The sequence below is a fragment of the Coregonus clupeaformis genome, chromosome 11 (genome assembly GCF_020615455.1).
Source record: "Coregonus clupeaformis isolate EN_2021a chromosome 11, ASM2061545v1, whole genome shotgun sequence".
NCBI lineage: Eukaryota > Metazoa > Chordata > Actinopteri > Salmoniformes > Salmonidae > Coregonus > Coregonus clupeaformis.
This window is the reverse complement of record NC_059202.1, coordinates 36,352,155-36,366,088: the sequence shown is the minus strand read 5'-3', so window position 1 is coordinate 36,366,088 and position 13,934 is coordinate 36,352,155. Positions and strand designations below refer to the sequence as shown.

The 13,934-nt window shown below is 41.3% G+C and overlaps 1 protein-coding gene across 1 annotated transcript in view; it reads right to left on the bottom strand.

Moving 5' to 3' along the window:
• LOC121576491 (glutamate receptor ionotropic, NMDA 3B-like) overlaps positions 1-11,469 on the bottom strand; it is a 119,432-nt gene extending 107,963 nt beyond the window's left edge. The window contains exon 1 of the mRNA XM_045223591.1: positions 10,752-11,469. Within this exon, the coding sequence (XP_045079526.1) occupies positions 10,752-11,204 (453 nt within the window). The 5' untranslated portion in view covers positions 11,205-11,469. The remainder of the gene's footprint in view (positions 1-10,751) is intronic.
• Positions 11,470-13,934: the final 2,465 nt, after the last annotated feature.

Sequence of the window (13,934 nt, the reverse complement as noted above, 5' to 3'; positions counted from 1 at the left end):
AACCTGATTTTCCCAGCCAGTCTCTCCTGGGTCTGTAACACCGCCTATCGCTCTCTCCCACCTGTGAGCAGTTACCAGTTATATCCCCTGGGTATTTCACACCTCTCCCTGCACAGCTAGGAGAGTTAGAAAAAAAGATCATCCTCCCTCATCTTAAATGGCACTGGTGCTAAGTACTCTTGGCCAGCAACAGCTATTGGTGTATCTGAGCCCTAACAGATTATAATTGCCATTATGGTGAATTTGTGACTACCTGGACCTACCAATTGGTTTTGAAGTATTGAAACCAAAACATATGATTTGAATGAAAAGTATTTTAATAAACATGAAAAGGTGAATGTAAGAAGCGCACATCATTTCAAATAGCCTACATGTCATATTAAACAGCATATAAACACTCTAAATAGGTCAGGAGCCAGACAGGGAGCCTATTTAGGCTATATTATTTCAATTATTTCAAGGCTATAGTCTACAAAGAAATACATTGTGAAGCATTTGTGAGTGAGACACACTAGGCTGGTAGGGACATAAAGGGCTCAGCATTGAAACAACATTTAGTTGGATTCAATCATTATAGTCTAGAAATAGCGCATATAGGCTATGACTTGCTTAGAATTAAACACAAATTAAACGAAAAATAACTTATTAGTACCTTTGAATTCATTTTTAGAAACACGAGTTTGGCCAGTCTGTGGCTTCAGCCTCATGCGATGGTGCCTGGGGAGCCGGCCAGCAGCAGAGAATATCCTCTCCACCCCTGCAGAGCCACTGGGGACGCTGAACACCCTTTGGCCACTCTTGCCAGGCTGGGCAGCGATGCAGAGTTGTTTTTATTTTTCTATAAGTTGGCCTAAAGGTTTTTAGGCAAAATAACCCATTCAAAACGGAGAGCTCCTTGGGAACGTGGGAATATACCAGGCATATTGAGCCAAAATCAATTATGGCCTATTGTTTAGATAATAGAACAAAAATGAACGAAACGTTTAACAGATTTTTAGTTTATGAATACTTTGGTAAAATGACACAGTTATCTACCCACCTCATTCCTTTCTTTTAGCATTTGCACGTAGTAAGTACACCATCATGCTTTTGGGATACGTGTCTTTTCAGATTCCACAATGATTATTTAGTTGTGGACACTACATCACCTCACTCCCTCTCTTGCTCTTAGTCCTCCTCATCTTTGTAAGTCACCTTGATTTAGCACCTGTGTGTTTTATCAGTTTCTTTATGAAAATATTTAGCGAACTCCATGACAGTAGCTAAAGCAAGGGGCCATAGCAGCACACAAGTAGAATACAAATGCATGCTGGGCCGGGCATGCCCTGAGCTCGTGAAGTGAGTGCTACTGGACCGCTACTGCATTGAAATTGGAGCGGCGAGAAGGCCGACGCTCCAGCCTTTGGGAATCTCGCTCCGCGCTCCAGTCAAATTGGGCACGCTCCACTCCTCGCTCCGTTCCAGCTCCGCTCCACTCACATACTCTGCCTGGAGGAAAGGGAAATGGAGCTACTGAATATGTCAGCATATTCTGAATCCCATTTCTCATGTTTTTTAACACCCATCTAAGGTCTGTTCAACCTCTTAGTGCGAACAGCTATGCAGTGCGAACAGCAATGCATCAAACAGAAATAGGTCAAAGTTCAGATGCTGCCCATACGGCAATGCGCCTCTGAAGACGAATAGAAGAATCAGGGTTGTCAAACCAGGTCCCTTCTCTTTAATCACCTTTGCTAGACATTTGTGAACCAAATCCCCTTTGATGACTCATCTCCTCTGGTTCTGCTGTGGCAAAGTCTTGGGGAAGGGGGACTTTTAATCATTTTGCTCCCTGCCCTTTGTCCCTTGAGCAGTAAACTGGACCCGCGCTATGAAAGGAAGGCCTATATCTTTGGTGCTCAGGAGTCTACTGACTCAGACCTTTTTCCACTAATGCACTGGCCTGCCTTGACTTCGACCACTGCAAGCCCAACTTCTGCTGCTGACAGCAAAGCCCGGATTGAGTGGTAAAGAAACACATTTGACAAAAAAGAGCTTTCACACCAGGGCTTTTCCCCTTATTTAACAAAGCAGTCAAGAATCTCACTAAAGATTATCCCAATTAAATGTTACATTCAAGTAAGTTGCATAAGGAGGAAAGTTAACCTCTCTGAAAGTTGTGCCTTTGCCCTCTATCATTGGGACTGAGCAAGATATTTATTTTCCCTCAGGGAAAATCAATTTCTCTCCAATATGTGTTTCTCTGCAAACTCATCTGTAAACATTTATCTGGGGCAGACGATTCATTAAACGTAACGACCTACTGAGAAAATGCCCAGTGTGGAACCACTGAAAAATAAGTTTAAATGAGATTCTAGAATTATGAAGCAAAGGGGGGCAAATTGCTGAATATTTCTGAGAATCAATCCACTTGGCCCGACTGTAGCAGAAAAAAGGCTCCATGACAGTTAATGTCTCAAGAGTTCTCAAATGAGAACATGGCTTGATTACTGTTAATGCTGTTTGCATTAGAGGTACATCACAGCTTGGTATTTTAATCTTAAAAGAAGGACTTGGTACCTACTATGTGGGTGTATTAGCTTAATCATTGTGCAATATTAACAAATCATTTATAACCAACACATAAAACTGGCAACGTTAATTGCCTATCACACTCACTATGACCATTTCCATCCAGCAAATCATTAGGGGTTTAGCTCTAGTCAAGAGCAGCCACAATCATGTCTGCTTGCCATAATACATTCCACAACTAATAAGACACTCAAACAACAGCAAATCTTCAAACAGATTACAGGGTTTTGATAGCGATTCCCTTTCAAAGCTTCAAAATAGGCTGCCTCTCACATCTCAAGTGATGATCTGTTCATTTATAAGCACGATTGCATTACAAGCGCAGTCGGCAAACTCGCCCGGGAAAGCAAAGTATGACAACCTCAGTTTGCAAGACCTCACCATGCTTGTTAAAGCAAACATTTCACCAGAACAGCAGGGACCATCTTTCAGCTCAATCCCCTCACAGAGCCCGTAGTTCTATCGCAGTATCTGATCTAAAGTAGACTGGGCTCTAGGCACTAATATGCATCTCAAAGGAGCTTGAAGCCAGCCAATCCCCCCTTTCTAAGGCATTGTGTTCTACAAGCCCTCTCTATTACTCACTGTCATTAATTTTTTGTTACACAACATGCGCCACAGTGCAGACCAATGAGAGCTTTTAGACTGATTGGCAGACTGAGGAAGGCAAGGGAGAGGGACTTTATTGTGTCTGTAAGATCCCCATCATGCATGTGATGCCATTCCCACGTGCCACCATCACAATGTATAAAATACTGAACATAGCATATGACCTACATAAAACTATGACATGTAGGTATTGAATAAATTACATCCTAGAACAGGGATCATCCTGTTTTTCAAAGTTGCTTTAGATGCAGAGTAAGACATCAAAGGCCTTGTCATTAACCCTACATCAGTGTTTCCCAACTCCTCCAGTTCCCCTAAAAGTGACCCGGACAAGCACACCTGATTCAACTTGTCAACTAATCATCAAGCCCTCAATGACTTGAATCAGGTATTTTTGTCCCGGGGCAACAACAAACGTGTGTGCTGTTGGGGGTACTCGTGGACTGGAGCTTTGATTATTTGAATCAGCTGACATTTGACATTTTTACATTTTAGTCATTTAGCAGACGCTCTTATCCAGAGCGACTTACAATTAGTGAGTGCATACATTTTTCATACTTGCCCCCCGGCTAGGGCAAAAAACAAAGTTTGGGAAACCCTTCCCTACATCAGGGGTTCCCCAACTTTTTCACTCATGCCCTCCTTCCAGCATTGGGGAACATCCACATACATTACAACAAAATTAACGGGCTAAACAACCTGGCTAAAAAACATTAGCTGACATGTGCTAGTTGATCTGGACATTATAAATAGCTCTCTAAGGTCTGCAATGACTGACATGACAAGAGGAAAACTGTTGATGCACTACCTAATTTTGAAATTTCACCTTGTGCATTCTACTATTAGAACTTTCAGGAGTAAGTTGAAAGCCAGACCTTTTTGGGGGAAGGGGGGACCCCCTTGCTGACCCCTAGCCGACCCCTAGTTTGGGAACCACTGCCCTACATGACATGACCAATTCCTTTCCTTTTGGATCCTAGTGGAGCTAATGGACTCATCAGGGCCTCAGATAAAACGTACATATCAGTATCGGACGATAATTCCACCGATAACCAATATTCAATAAATAGAATGAAAAAAGGGAACCTCATGCTTATCTGAACACTTGCAGCCATTCTCATGATATGTCATGAATTTCACAATGTAAGAAATCAACATTTGAAGCATACAGTATTTCTTGGACAATTGCTCTTTTGGATGGCAATTTATGAGAATTCAGTGTGGAAAATTTTTACATATTCATTTCCCCAGCATAAAGCAGTACATTTGCAGATATATCGGTATCGGTAAGTTTTGTCCCCCAAAAAATCAGAATCGGACCCAAAAAAACATATTGGTCGGGCTCTAGACATGACTCCTGCAATACTATTAATGTCAGTTCATGGCAAATTCCTGAACACTGTCATGACACATAGAGTGATTTACTGGATGGTTGGCTTGTTGGCTAACCATGAAGGCATGGCCATTGCCCACTGCTGTGTGTCATGACCAGTGGCGATTTTAGCATGTAAATCTTGTTGGGGCAAAAAAAAATTACATTAATTGCACTATAACGGTGACCACAAACTGTTAGGGCCCACATAAAGCTGTCCCAACAGCAGAGCTTTCTTTTCAGCACCATGGAGTGAATCCTTACCACTGCTACACCTGGCTATCAGCAGAGCCTTGTCTGGCAGCAAAACAGTTCATTCAGCCTCATTTACTGACTTAAAAAAAGAAATAGCTGATATGGCTGACTTGCTTAAACAAATGTGGTTTCTACTGACAATTGAGATGTACAAACTATGGCATAAGGGGACAACGAGCGGATAAGAGGCAATCCGTAATTTCGATTAAGACATTAATGAGCGAGCTAAGACGGACGTAGTCTTGGATGAGATCTTTAAGGTCAGGGCCCTCAGCAAGGCTCACAAAATTATTTTAGACCAAGCCACCCCCTGTACCAAGACTTTGAACTACTCCCCTCTGGGTGCAGGTATAAGGCACCCCCCAGCAGAAAAAACTGAACTAGACAATAATTTGTGCCAGGTGTGATATCCCTCCTAAACAGCTCAGGCTAATGTTCCTATCGGCCCAGTAAGGCAGGCTAGTCTCTTTTTATTGGTATGTAAATGTTATGAATGTTGTATTGTCAATTTGTTTTCTACTGTATTTAAACGCCACTTTAAACATTACATTTACATTTTAGTCATTTAGCAGACGCTCTTATCCAGAGCGACTTACAGTTAGTGAGTGCATACATTTTTCATACTTAAACATGTACATGATACTGCAACAAAATGTCCCCATGGGGACAATAAAGTCAGTAAGTAAGTAAGTAAGTATAACTATTTGTTCAGCACTTTTGAAATGTACAGCAACAGAATTCAGAACATGGCCTGTTCTTACAGTATTCTCCCTGTACACCAAGACAGAACTGTAGGATAAATAAAGGGGGCATATAAGCAGACAATGAAAGCTCTTACAATATTTGATGATGACATTTCTCTAAAACAGGCTATAGGCTACATGTGCTCCACCAACAGCTAAACTTACTACACAACATACACTTAATATTACTTTCTTAACTACAGTATATATACAGATGAATTCGGATATTTACATACACCTTAGCCAAATACATTTTCTATAGGATTGAGGTCAGGGCTTTGTGATGGCCACTCCAATACCTTGACTTTGTTGTCCTTAAGCCATTTTGCCACAACTTTGGAAGTATGCTTGGGTCATTGTCCATTTGGAAGACCCATTTGCAAACAAGCTTTAACTTCCTGACTGATGTCTTGAGATGTTGCTTCAATATATCCATATAATTTTCCTTCCTCATGATGCCATCTATTTTGTGAAGTGCACCAGTCCCTCCTGCAGCAAAGCACCCCCACAGCATGATGCTGCCACCCCCGTGCTTCACGGTTGGGATGGTGTTCTTCGCCTTGCAAGCCACCACCCTTTTTCCTCCAAACATAACGATGGTCATTATGGGCAAACAGTTCTATTTTTGTTTCATCAGACCAGAGGACATTTCTCCAAAAAGTACGATCTTTGTCCTGTAGTCTGGCTTTTTTTTATGGCGGTTTTGGAGCAGTGGCTTCTTCCTTGCTGAGCGGCCTTTCAGGTTATGTCGATATAGGACTCGTTTTACGGTGGATATAGATACTTTTGTACCTGTTTCCTCCAGCATCTTCACAAGGTCCTTTGCTGTTGTTCTGGGAATGATTTGCATGTCTCCTTCCTGAGCGGTATGACGGCTGCGTGGTCCCATGGTGTTTATACTTGCTTACTACTGTTTGTACAGATGAACATGGTACCTTCAGGCGTTTGGAAATTGCTCCCAAGGATGAACCAGACTTTTGGAAGTCTACAATTTTTTTTCTGAGGTCTTGGCTGATTTCTTTTGATTTTCCCATGATGTCAAGCAAAGAGGCACTGAGTTTGAAGGTAGGCCTTGAAATACATCCACAGGTACACCTCCAATTGACTCAAATGATGTCAATTAGTCTATCAGAAGCTTCTAAAGTCATGACATAATTTTCTGGAATTTTCCAAGCTGTTTAAAGGCACAGTCAACTTAGTGTATGTAAACGTCTGACCCACTGGAATTGTGATACAGTGAATTATAAGTGAAATAATCTGTCTGTAAACAATTGTTGGAAAGATTACTTGCGTCACGCAGAAAGTAGATGTCCTAACCGACTTGCCAAAACTATAGTTTGTTAACAAGAAATTTGTGGAGTGGTTGAATAATGAGTTTTAATGACTCCAACCTAAGTGTATGTAAACTTCCGACTTCATTTGTATCTCCCTGGCATATTACATCACTTATGCAGCATCATAAAATTCATTTTTGGACTCACCTTGTTGTGCTGTGCTCACTTGAACAGGAAGGTGGCGCGGCGGTCCTTCTTGTGGGCAAATTTTGTCATCAAACTTTGTCATCAAAGTCTGGCATTCTCTGAATTTATGGTGCTTTCAAGACAACTGGGAACTAAAAAAAAAAAACAAGGTCAAATCATGACGTCAGTGTTCTTCAGGTCAGAGCTCTAGAAAGAGGCCAGAGTTCCCGACATGGAATTCAGAGTTGGATGACCGTTCAAAACGTATTTTCCCAGTCTGAGCTCTTTTTTTTTTTAGTTCTCAGTTGTCTTGAATTCCCTGAAGTCAGAGATTTTCCAATTCCGAGTTTCCAGTTGTTTTGAACGCGGCAGAAGTCATCCTGGATTGACAGCATGGCCAATGTATTCAACCTTTTCTTACCCATGGTGTTGAATGTTTATCATTTTAAGCTTGGAAAAGAGACCCTTAAATCCAGACTTGGACCACACACCCACTCCACTGAATAGCAGGCTAGTGATCGCTTTGCAACGTTTGCAGTTAGCCATGGATTCCTTCCAAACCCCTCATTGTTGAATTTGCGATTTCCAACTTGTTGTGTAATATTTATGTCCAATGGCCGATGAGCACCGATACGTTTTAGCTATAATTTATCTTCATAATATCTCTTCATATGACAAGGATTTGCCAGTAGATTGTCGACTTCATTCGTGATGATGACTGCTAGCTTGCTAGCTAAGATTTTGAAAGTATGATGTTGACATGATCAGTCCAATGAAAGCTACGGTAGATACAACATGATTTGACTTCATTTTATCTGTGGCCAATGACCTTGAGACTTCTTGGATGGGCACTTCTAATGTAACTCTATGGCAGCACCCAAGGGGCTTAAATGTTTGAGCTCTCCCCATAGACTTTGTGGTGACGTAGTGTCCCCATGAGTGACAGAACACTGAGCCAATCATGGCGCAACTACAGAACATTACTAACCCCTACACTCCGTATTTTCCGCTGGCTGCCCCACCTGCCCTGAATGATGGGTCGCCACTGGTCATGACATTGTGAAATTGTCATGAACCCAGTTCCTACATTTGAATATAAAAATGGATTTTATCAAACAAAACTATGGTACATTTTATCTCTGGGACCCTCAGGATGACAAATCAGAGCAAGATTACTGAATGTAAGTACATTATTTACCTTCAGAGGTGAATGTATCAAACCAGTTGCCGTGACAAAAGTGTTTTGTTGTTGTACACTATCCTCAAACAATAGCATGGTATTTTTTAGCTGTAATAGCTACTGTAAATTGGACACTGCAGTTATATTAACAATACTTTAAGCTTTCTGCCCATATAAGACATGTCTATGTCCCAGAAAGTTGGATGTTGTTTACAATGCCATTCTAGTCACATATCGCATATTGAGCGGCAACCGTCCCGGTATAGGGACACCGATCCTGTAGAGGTTTTAAGGAACCCTCCAAAGCTATTTTAATGGGCAGACATAAACAAGACAAATGTGTGCACTTTTCCCTGCCCACCCTAAGATTTAGTGTGTGATTTTTTTCCTTTTAATTTGTTAAAGTACCTTGTGATGTAAGCCGCTTGAAACTGGTAAGGCCTGTACAGTACATGAAGACACACTGACGTAGCAACTATGCACACGTCAGGACAGGAGCATCAACAGATGAAAGACAAGTGCACTCAATCCCGTGGCCTACCAATCCCGTGGCCTACCAATCCCGTGGCCTACCAATCCCGTGGCCTACCAATCCCGTGGCCTACCAATCCCGTGGCCTACCAATCCCGTGGCCTACCAATCCCGTGGTCTACCAATCCCGTGGCCTACCAATCCCGTGGCCTACCAATCCCGTGGCCTACCAATCCCGTGGCCTACCACCACATCAACACTGCACATCTTAGAAAGACTAATTGACAAACACAAACTGACAAGGCACAGACATACAGCTAAAGCTGTGCTTTTAGCTAGAATCCTTTGTTGCTATATCCATTTTTGGACTTATAAATTAATCAAATACCCATTGAATCTTGAAGAATATAACTTCATATAAATGCCATGAGCTTAATTCAACTGTCGTACCCCATCAGAACCCAAAATATAAGCTTGTTTTACTTGTTTTTTAATGTAAACAAATACTATCTAGCCTCAAAACATGGTTAAAACTATAATTTTGATATCATTGATGGTAAATCTGACTGGCTGGCTGACTGGGGTGGCTCAGCTGGTGCTGTGGAACTGTCACCATTATTCAGGAGTCTCTTAAACCTGGGACAGGTGCATTAGAGCCAGCATGACAGGCCTGCAGGGTCAGACAGAGACTGCCAGAGCCCAGGCAAACCCTATGTCATCACATGTGGTGCTGATCAAGGGCAGGAGGTTGTATACTGTAGGATGCACCATTAGTCGTTGTTGTGATGTGATCTTGGTTTTGATGGCAAAATTAATACAAAATGAGACAAGAGTGCAAGTTTTCAATCAGTATAGGCATACTGTTACTGCACTTCCCAGTATTCTGTCTCAAACTTAACCCCCTCCACACTTTCTTTCTCTCAGATTTTAGGGAAAGCCCTCCCCAAGAATTCCCAAGTTCGTAGTGCTCAAAAGGAATCTTCCAGCTGGCTATGATTGTCAAGATGTATGTGCACATTGTCTCCATTGCATGCCAAGGGAAATAGCAATACCAACTCCACTTACACTGTGAAATCATACATCTTTTGAGAGACATTTTGAATAAAAGATGGTGAAATTCTCTCACAAGTACATGGCCTTGTGGTTTCTCTAGAAGTTTCCTATATGAATCATTTTGAGGGAAATCATTGCGGAGCCTTTTTACCATGACAGTCATGCTGCTTCACATTGCTCTAAAGTCACTGAAGTTATATAATATGCAGATGGAAGTGTGTGTAGGTAGGTAAAGCAGTCAATGACATAAGTAAAAACATAGAAGGCTAATCTAGGTTTTAGAAGAAATCAAACATAAATACTCTGCCTCTGGATGATGCCTCTTGTGTTGCAATAATATACTGATTTGCTGTAGCTCATCCAATGTCACCAAGAAGATTAATATATGGAGAAGCAATAACCATTTACTAGTGAGTCTGCAGTGGACAACGGCATTTAACACAGCACAATGAGCACATAATCACATTATGGCCCTAATGCAAACATATACATTGGCAATATATTCTGCTCACTGTTAAATGATTAACGAATAGCTTCAGCTATAGCCTATGATGGAAATAATGTGTGGATTACAGTGCGCTCTCGCGCAGCGCTCTACCGCGATAGACCTTGTACGTGTTCAATTCAACAATTGCACCTTGAACAAAATCTCCCTTGAAAACGAAATGTCAGATTCGAAATGAAAAGTTAATATTATAAGGACCAATACCCTGACGCCGAGGGATGAAATCGAAAAAGGCAAGTTGGAGAGCCAAAATAGTGGCTACTCGGCATAAGACTACTGCAACTATATTAACGTGCTCTTTTCACAATATCTATTCACAAATGTATTATATAAGCTATATCTCCAGAAAACCCTGTTAACTGCACATACTTCCCCTTGTTTTCGATTGGGTTGAGGGAAAAAGCAGCGCGACACTTTTGCGCACAGTGTCACACCATAACGCACAGACAGTCATATGAATTGCCAAAGTTACCTGACAACAACACTGTATAGACAACTTAATCTGTGACAAAACTGAATGTAAATATGTTACCTGTGTTTTCAGAGGCTCTCCGTGTTCAATGATGCTTATAAAAGGGATTTCCAAAAATGAAGCCATAAATTCCACTTGTACGATCTCTTCCTGGGTCTGGGGGAAGGCGAGCACAGCGGAGACCCCCTGAACAACGATAGTCTGACAAACACACCTGAAAAGGGACTCGGGGTCTCCTTTTGCCGGCTCTTGTGAAACCACTTCCAGGCTCAGGTTGTAAGGTAGAAAGTTGTCCCCAGTTTGAGCGAGACCGGCGAGGGCGCGGTTCAGGGCAGCCTTCACCCTGGCCGGCTGGCGGGTGGGCAGAAGGGCACCAAGGCGCACGGTGTTTCCTATCTGCGCCAGAATGTGGCACGGCTGGGGATGGAGGTGACAAGGGTCGATGTAGAACTGTAGAATGACTTGGAATCCGAAGTAAAAGTATGCCAAGAATCTTGAGAAGATTAAATTCATCCTGCTGCGCTCTCAAACAGAATGAGGTATTGTCAGAAGATAGCATTGCTTGCCTTATTTCCTTCTTCTTTGCTGTATGGTCCTTTATTCCTTTTTGTTGACGATGGTATGACCGGTGATCTACAGATGGAGTTACATTGAGAATGTGTGACTAGGAGAAGGGGAGGGGGTGCACGATGGAAAGGCGGAGATACCTTTGGACTGTCATCCTCGGAGAACACTGGCGAGCAGCAGTCGTGAGGCGGGAGTATTGGAAGGGGTAATGGCAAATTAACAGACACCTGCGTGCTGCCAAGTGAAAACAATGCTAACGTTTGTTTATTTCGAACTAGTTTTAGTAAAAAGTGAAACCACCTCATTAAATAACTCTCTCATTCATCAGATTTATAACATCCTTTGTGAAAAAGATTTGGGGTGGCATTCATTGAATACATCTCAACCTAAAACTGTTCCTCTGCATTTACACAAATACATCCTGGCATCAAAGGTGAGGATTTCAGAGTTGAGGATTTCTTTTTTTTAAATGAACGTTCAAGAAGAGGCGTGACACTCCTGAGAGTGAGCAAGTGATTGGACGAAGAAGCAGAATTGCGCAGTCGTCGGATGACTTGGCACGCGCAGAGGACATGGGTAAATAAATCTCCAAGGTAAATTGCTTTTAAACCCAGGATAAAATACAGTCTCAGCTGGAGAGAGGCCAAACTAACTTTGGGAAACTGCACTGAATCAACCTGAACAGTTCCTCTGAGTTTTTTTTAATTTGTTACCGCCAAGTCATGAATTGGAGTCCATGAGTAATGAGTGTCTTGAAATAAAAGCACAATCTAAACGCAGCCTATGGAAACTGATTTTGTTATAGCTATACATGCGTATCAATGTCAATGTGTGTGTAATTACACATAACACACCAGGTAGGCTATAACAGGTGTACTTACAATGTAATTACAATTACGATTTGAAGTGGGACCTTATAGTCAAAGTTCATGTTGAAATACATGATGAAATGGACATACTCATTGTATATCAGCAATAGACTTGATTCACATGATCTAAAAGTCCTCCATCTCATGTAAATGGCGAAAAAGATGTAGCAGCACTATTGGTCTATCATCTATGTGACTGTAACTTGGTTATATGATAAACAACACATATTTATGTGGATTGCTTTGTGAGGCGTTCTTGAACAGTCAATATCATGGTGGGCAAAACAACGATTTATGGTACTGAATGAATGCAAAGACAAGGCGCTGTAAACAAACATTCCCGAAAATCAAATATTCAGACAATTTTATTTTTTACCAGTCAATACTAGCACCAATTAAAAACCTTGTGTAGATAAACAGATAGGCCTACTGAATGAACCCTTTTGACATTTCACTACAATAATATTGGCCCACCAATTGGCATAATCAATAAGGTCATTAACCAAAATAGCTTACTGATACTACCGTAACATTGTCAGTGGCTAAAAAATAGGGTTGTTGTTTGGTTTATATAGGCCTACTGTGGGATTACTGGGAATAAAATACATTTTCAATTAAAACCTTAGTTTTAAAATGATTTATTTTTCAGCATTATAATTTCCAAACACAATCAACCAAAACGTGTTAAAATGTTATCTCACTAACCACGTTTCCATCAGATCATTTCATGCAGATTAATAATTTACCTGGTTGATGGTAACATGAAATGCCGGTACAATTGTATAAATGCCGACAGACAATTTGTTCGTTTGACATGGTGAGATCTTTTTATGCCAGTAAAATGTATTATGCGAGAAATGGCGGTGGAAACGCCTTTATGTGCAAATATTGATCTCGCCTAATAACCATCATATCGAAGTAAACTTGCAGTCACGCGATGATATGTTGCGTGGTCCTCCCACTACGACTCGAGAAACTATGCAGTTTATTAGGCTACAGATGAAATAAATTATGAACTTTACAGGGTGGTGAATATGCAAGGTGATGAGCTTGATGCTACTTTCAAATAAAAACTGAGGGTCATATTCTGGTGACATGCTTGGCTGCCGTTTGACAAATACAAATCATATCGCTCTTATCCATAATAATCTCATAATGTAGGTAGCCTACCCGCACTGTATATGTAAACTGTTGGCTAGAGCGCATGTGCCAAGGCCAGACTGGGCACATACAACGCAACAGTTTTTGTGACAAAACCATCAGTAGAGCTGAAAATGTGATGGAAACCCATGTAACTTTGAATTTAACCACAAACGTTATTTGTATGTGCACTACGTCATCACCACAACCTTTTATTCGCAAAAAGCCAGTTTGATGGAAACATCTCTGGTGGGAAAATGCGCATATTGTTTTATGATGTTTTAGAATATTGGCATGAAAATCTGTTGCAAATTGGATGGAAACCTAGCTAGTGGCATTCAAATATAATTTCAATTGAATTTTGGAGGGCTTGCAAACATCCTTACACACGTTTGTATTGTCAAACTAATTGTTTCTCCTTTGAATACATCTGTTACTCAGGGCTTCAAATGTGTGCCTACCATTTGTTCCCCAACTGAGAAGAACAATTGACATTTCTTGCATTACTTAATGCTTAATTTACACAAGTGGCATGTTAATTAGCTTTTTAATTCAAACACTGTGCTGGGGAATAAGTTCAAAAGCTTGCTAAGAGGAGTGACTGGTGAGGCTTCCCTCTGCTCCGCACAGGTAAACTTGTGTGTCTCTCTTTCCCAGCAGTCAGTTT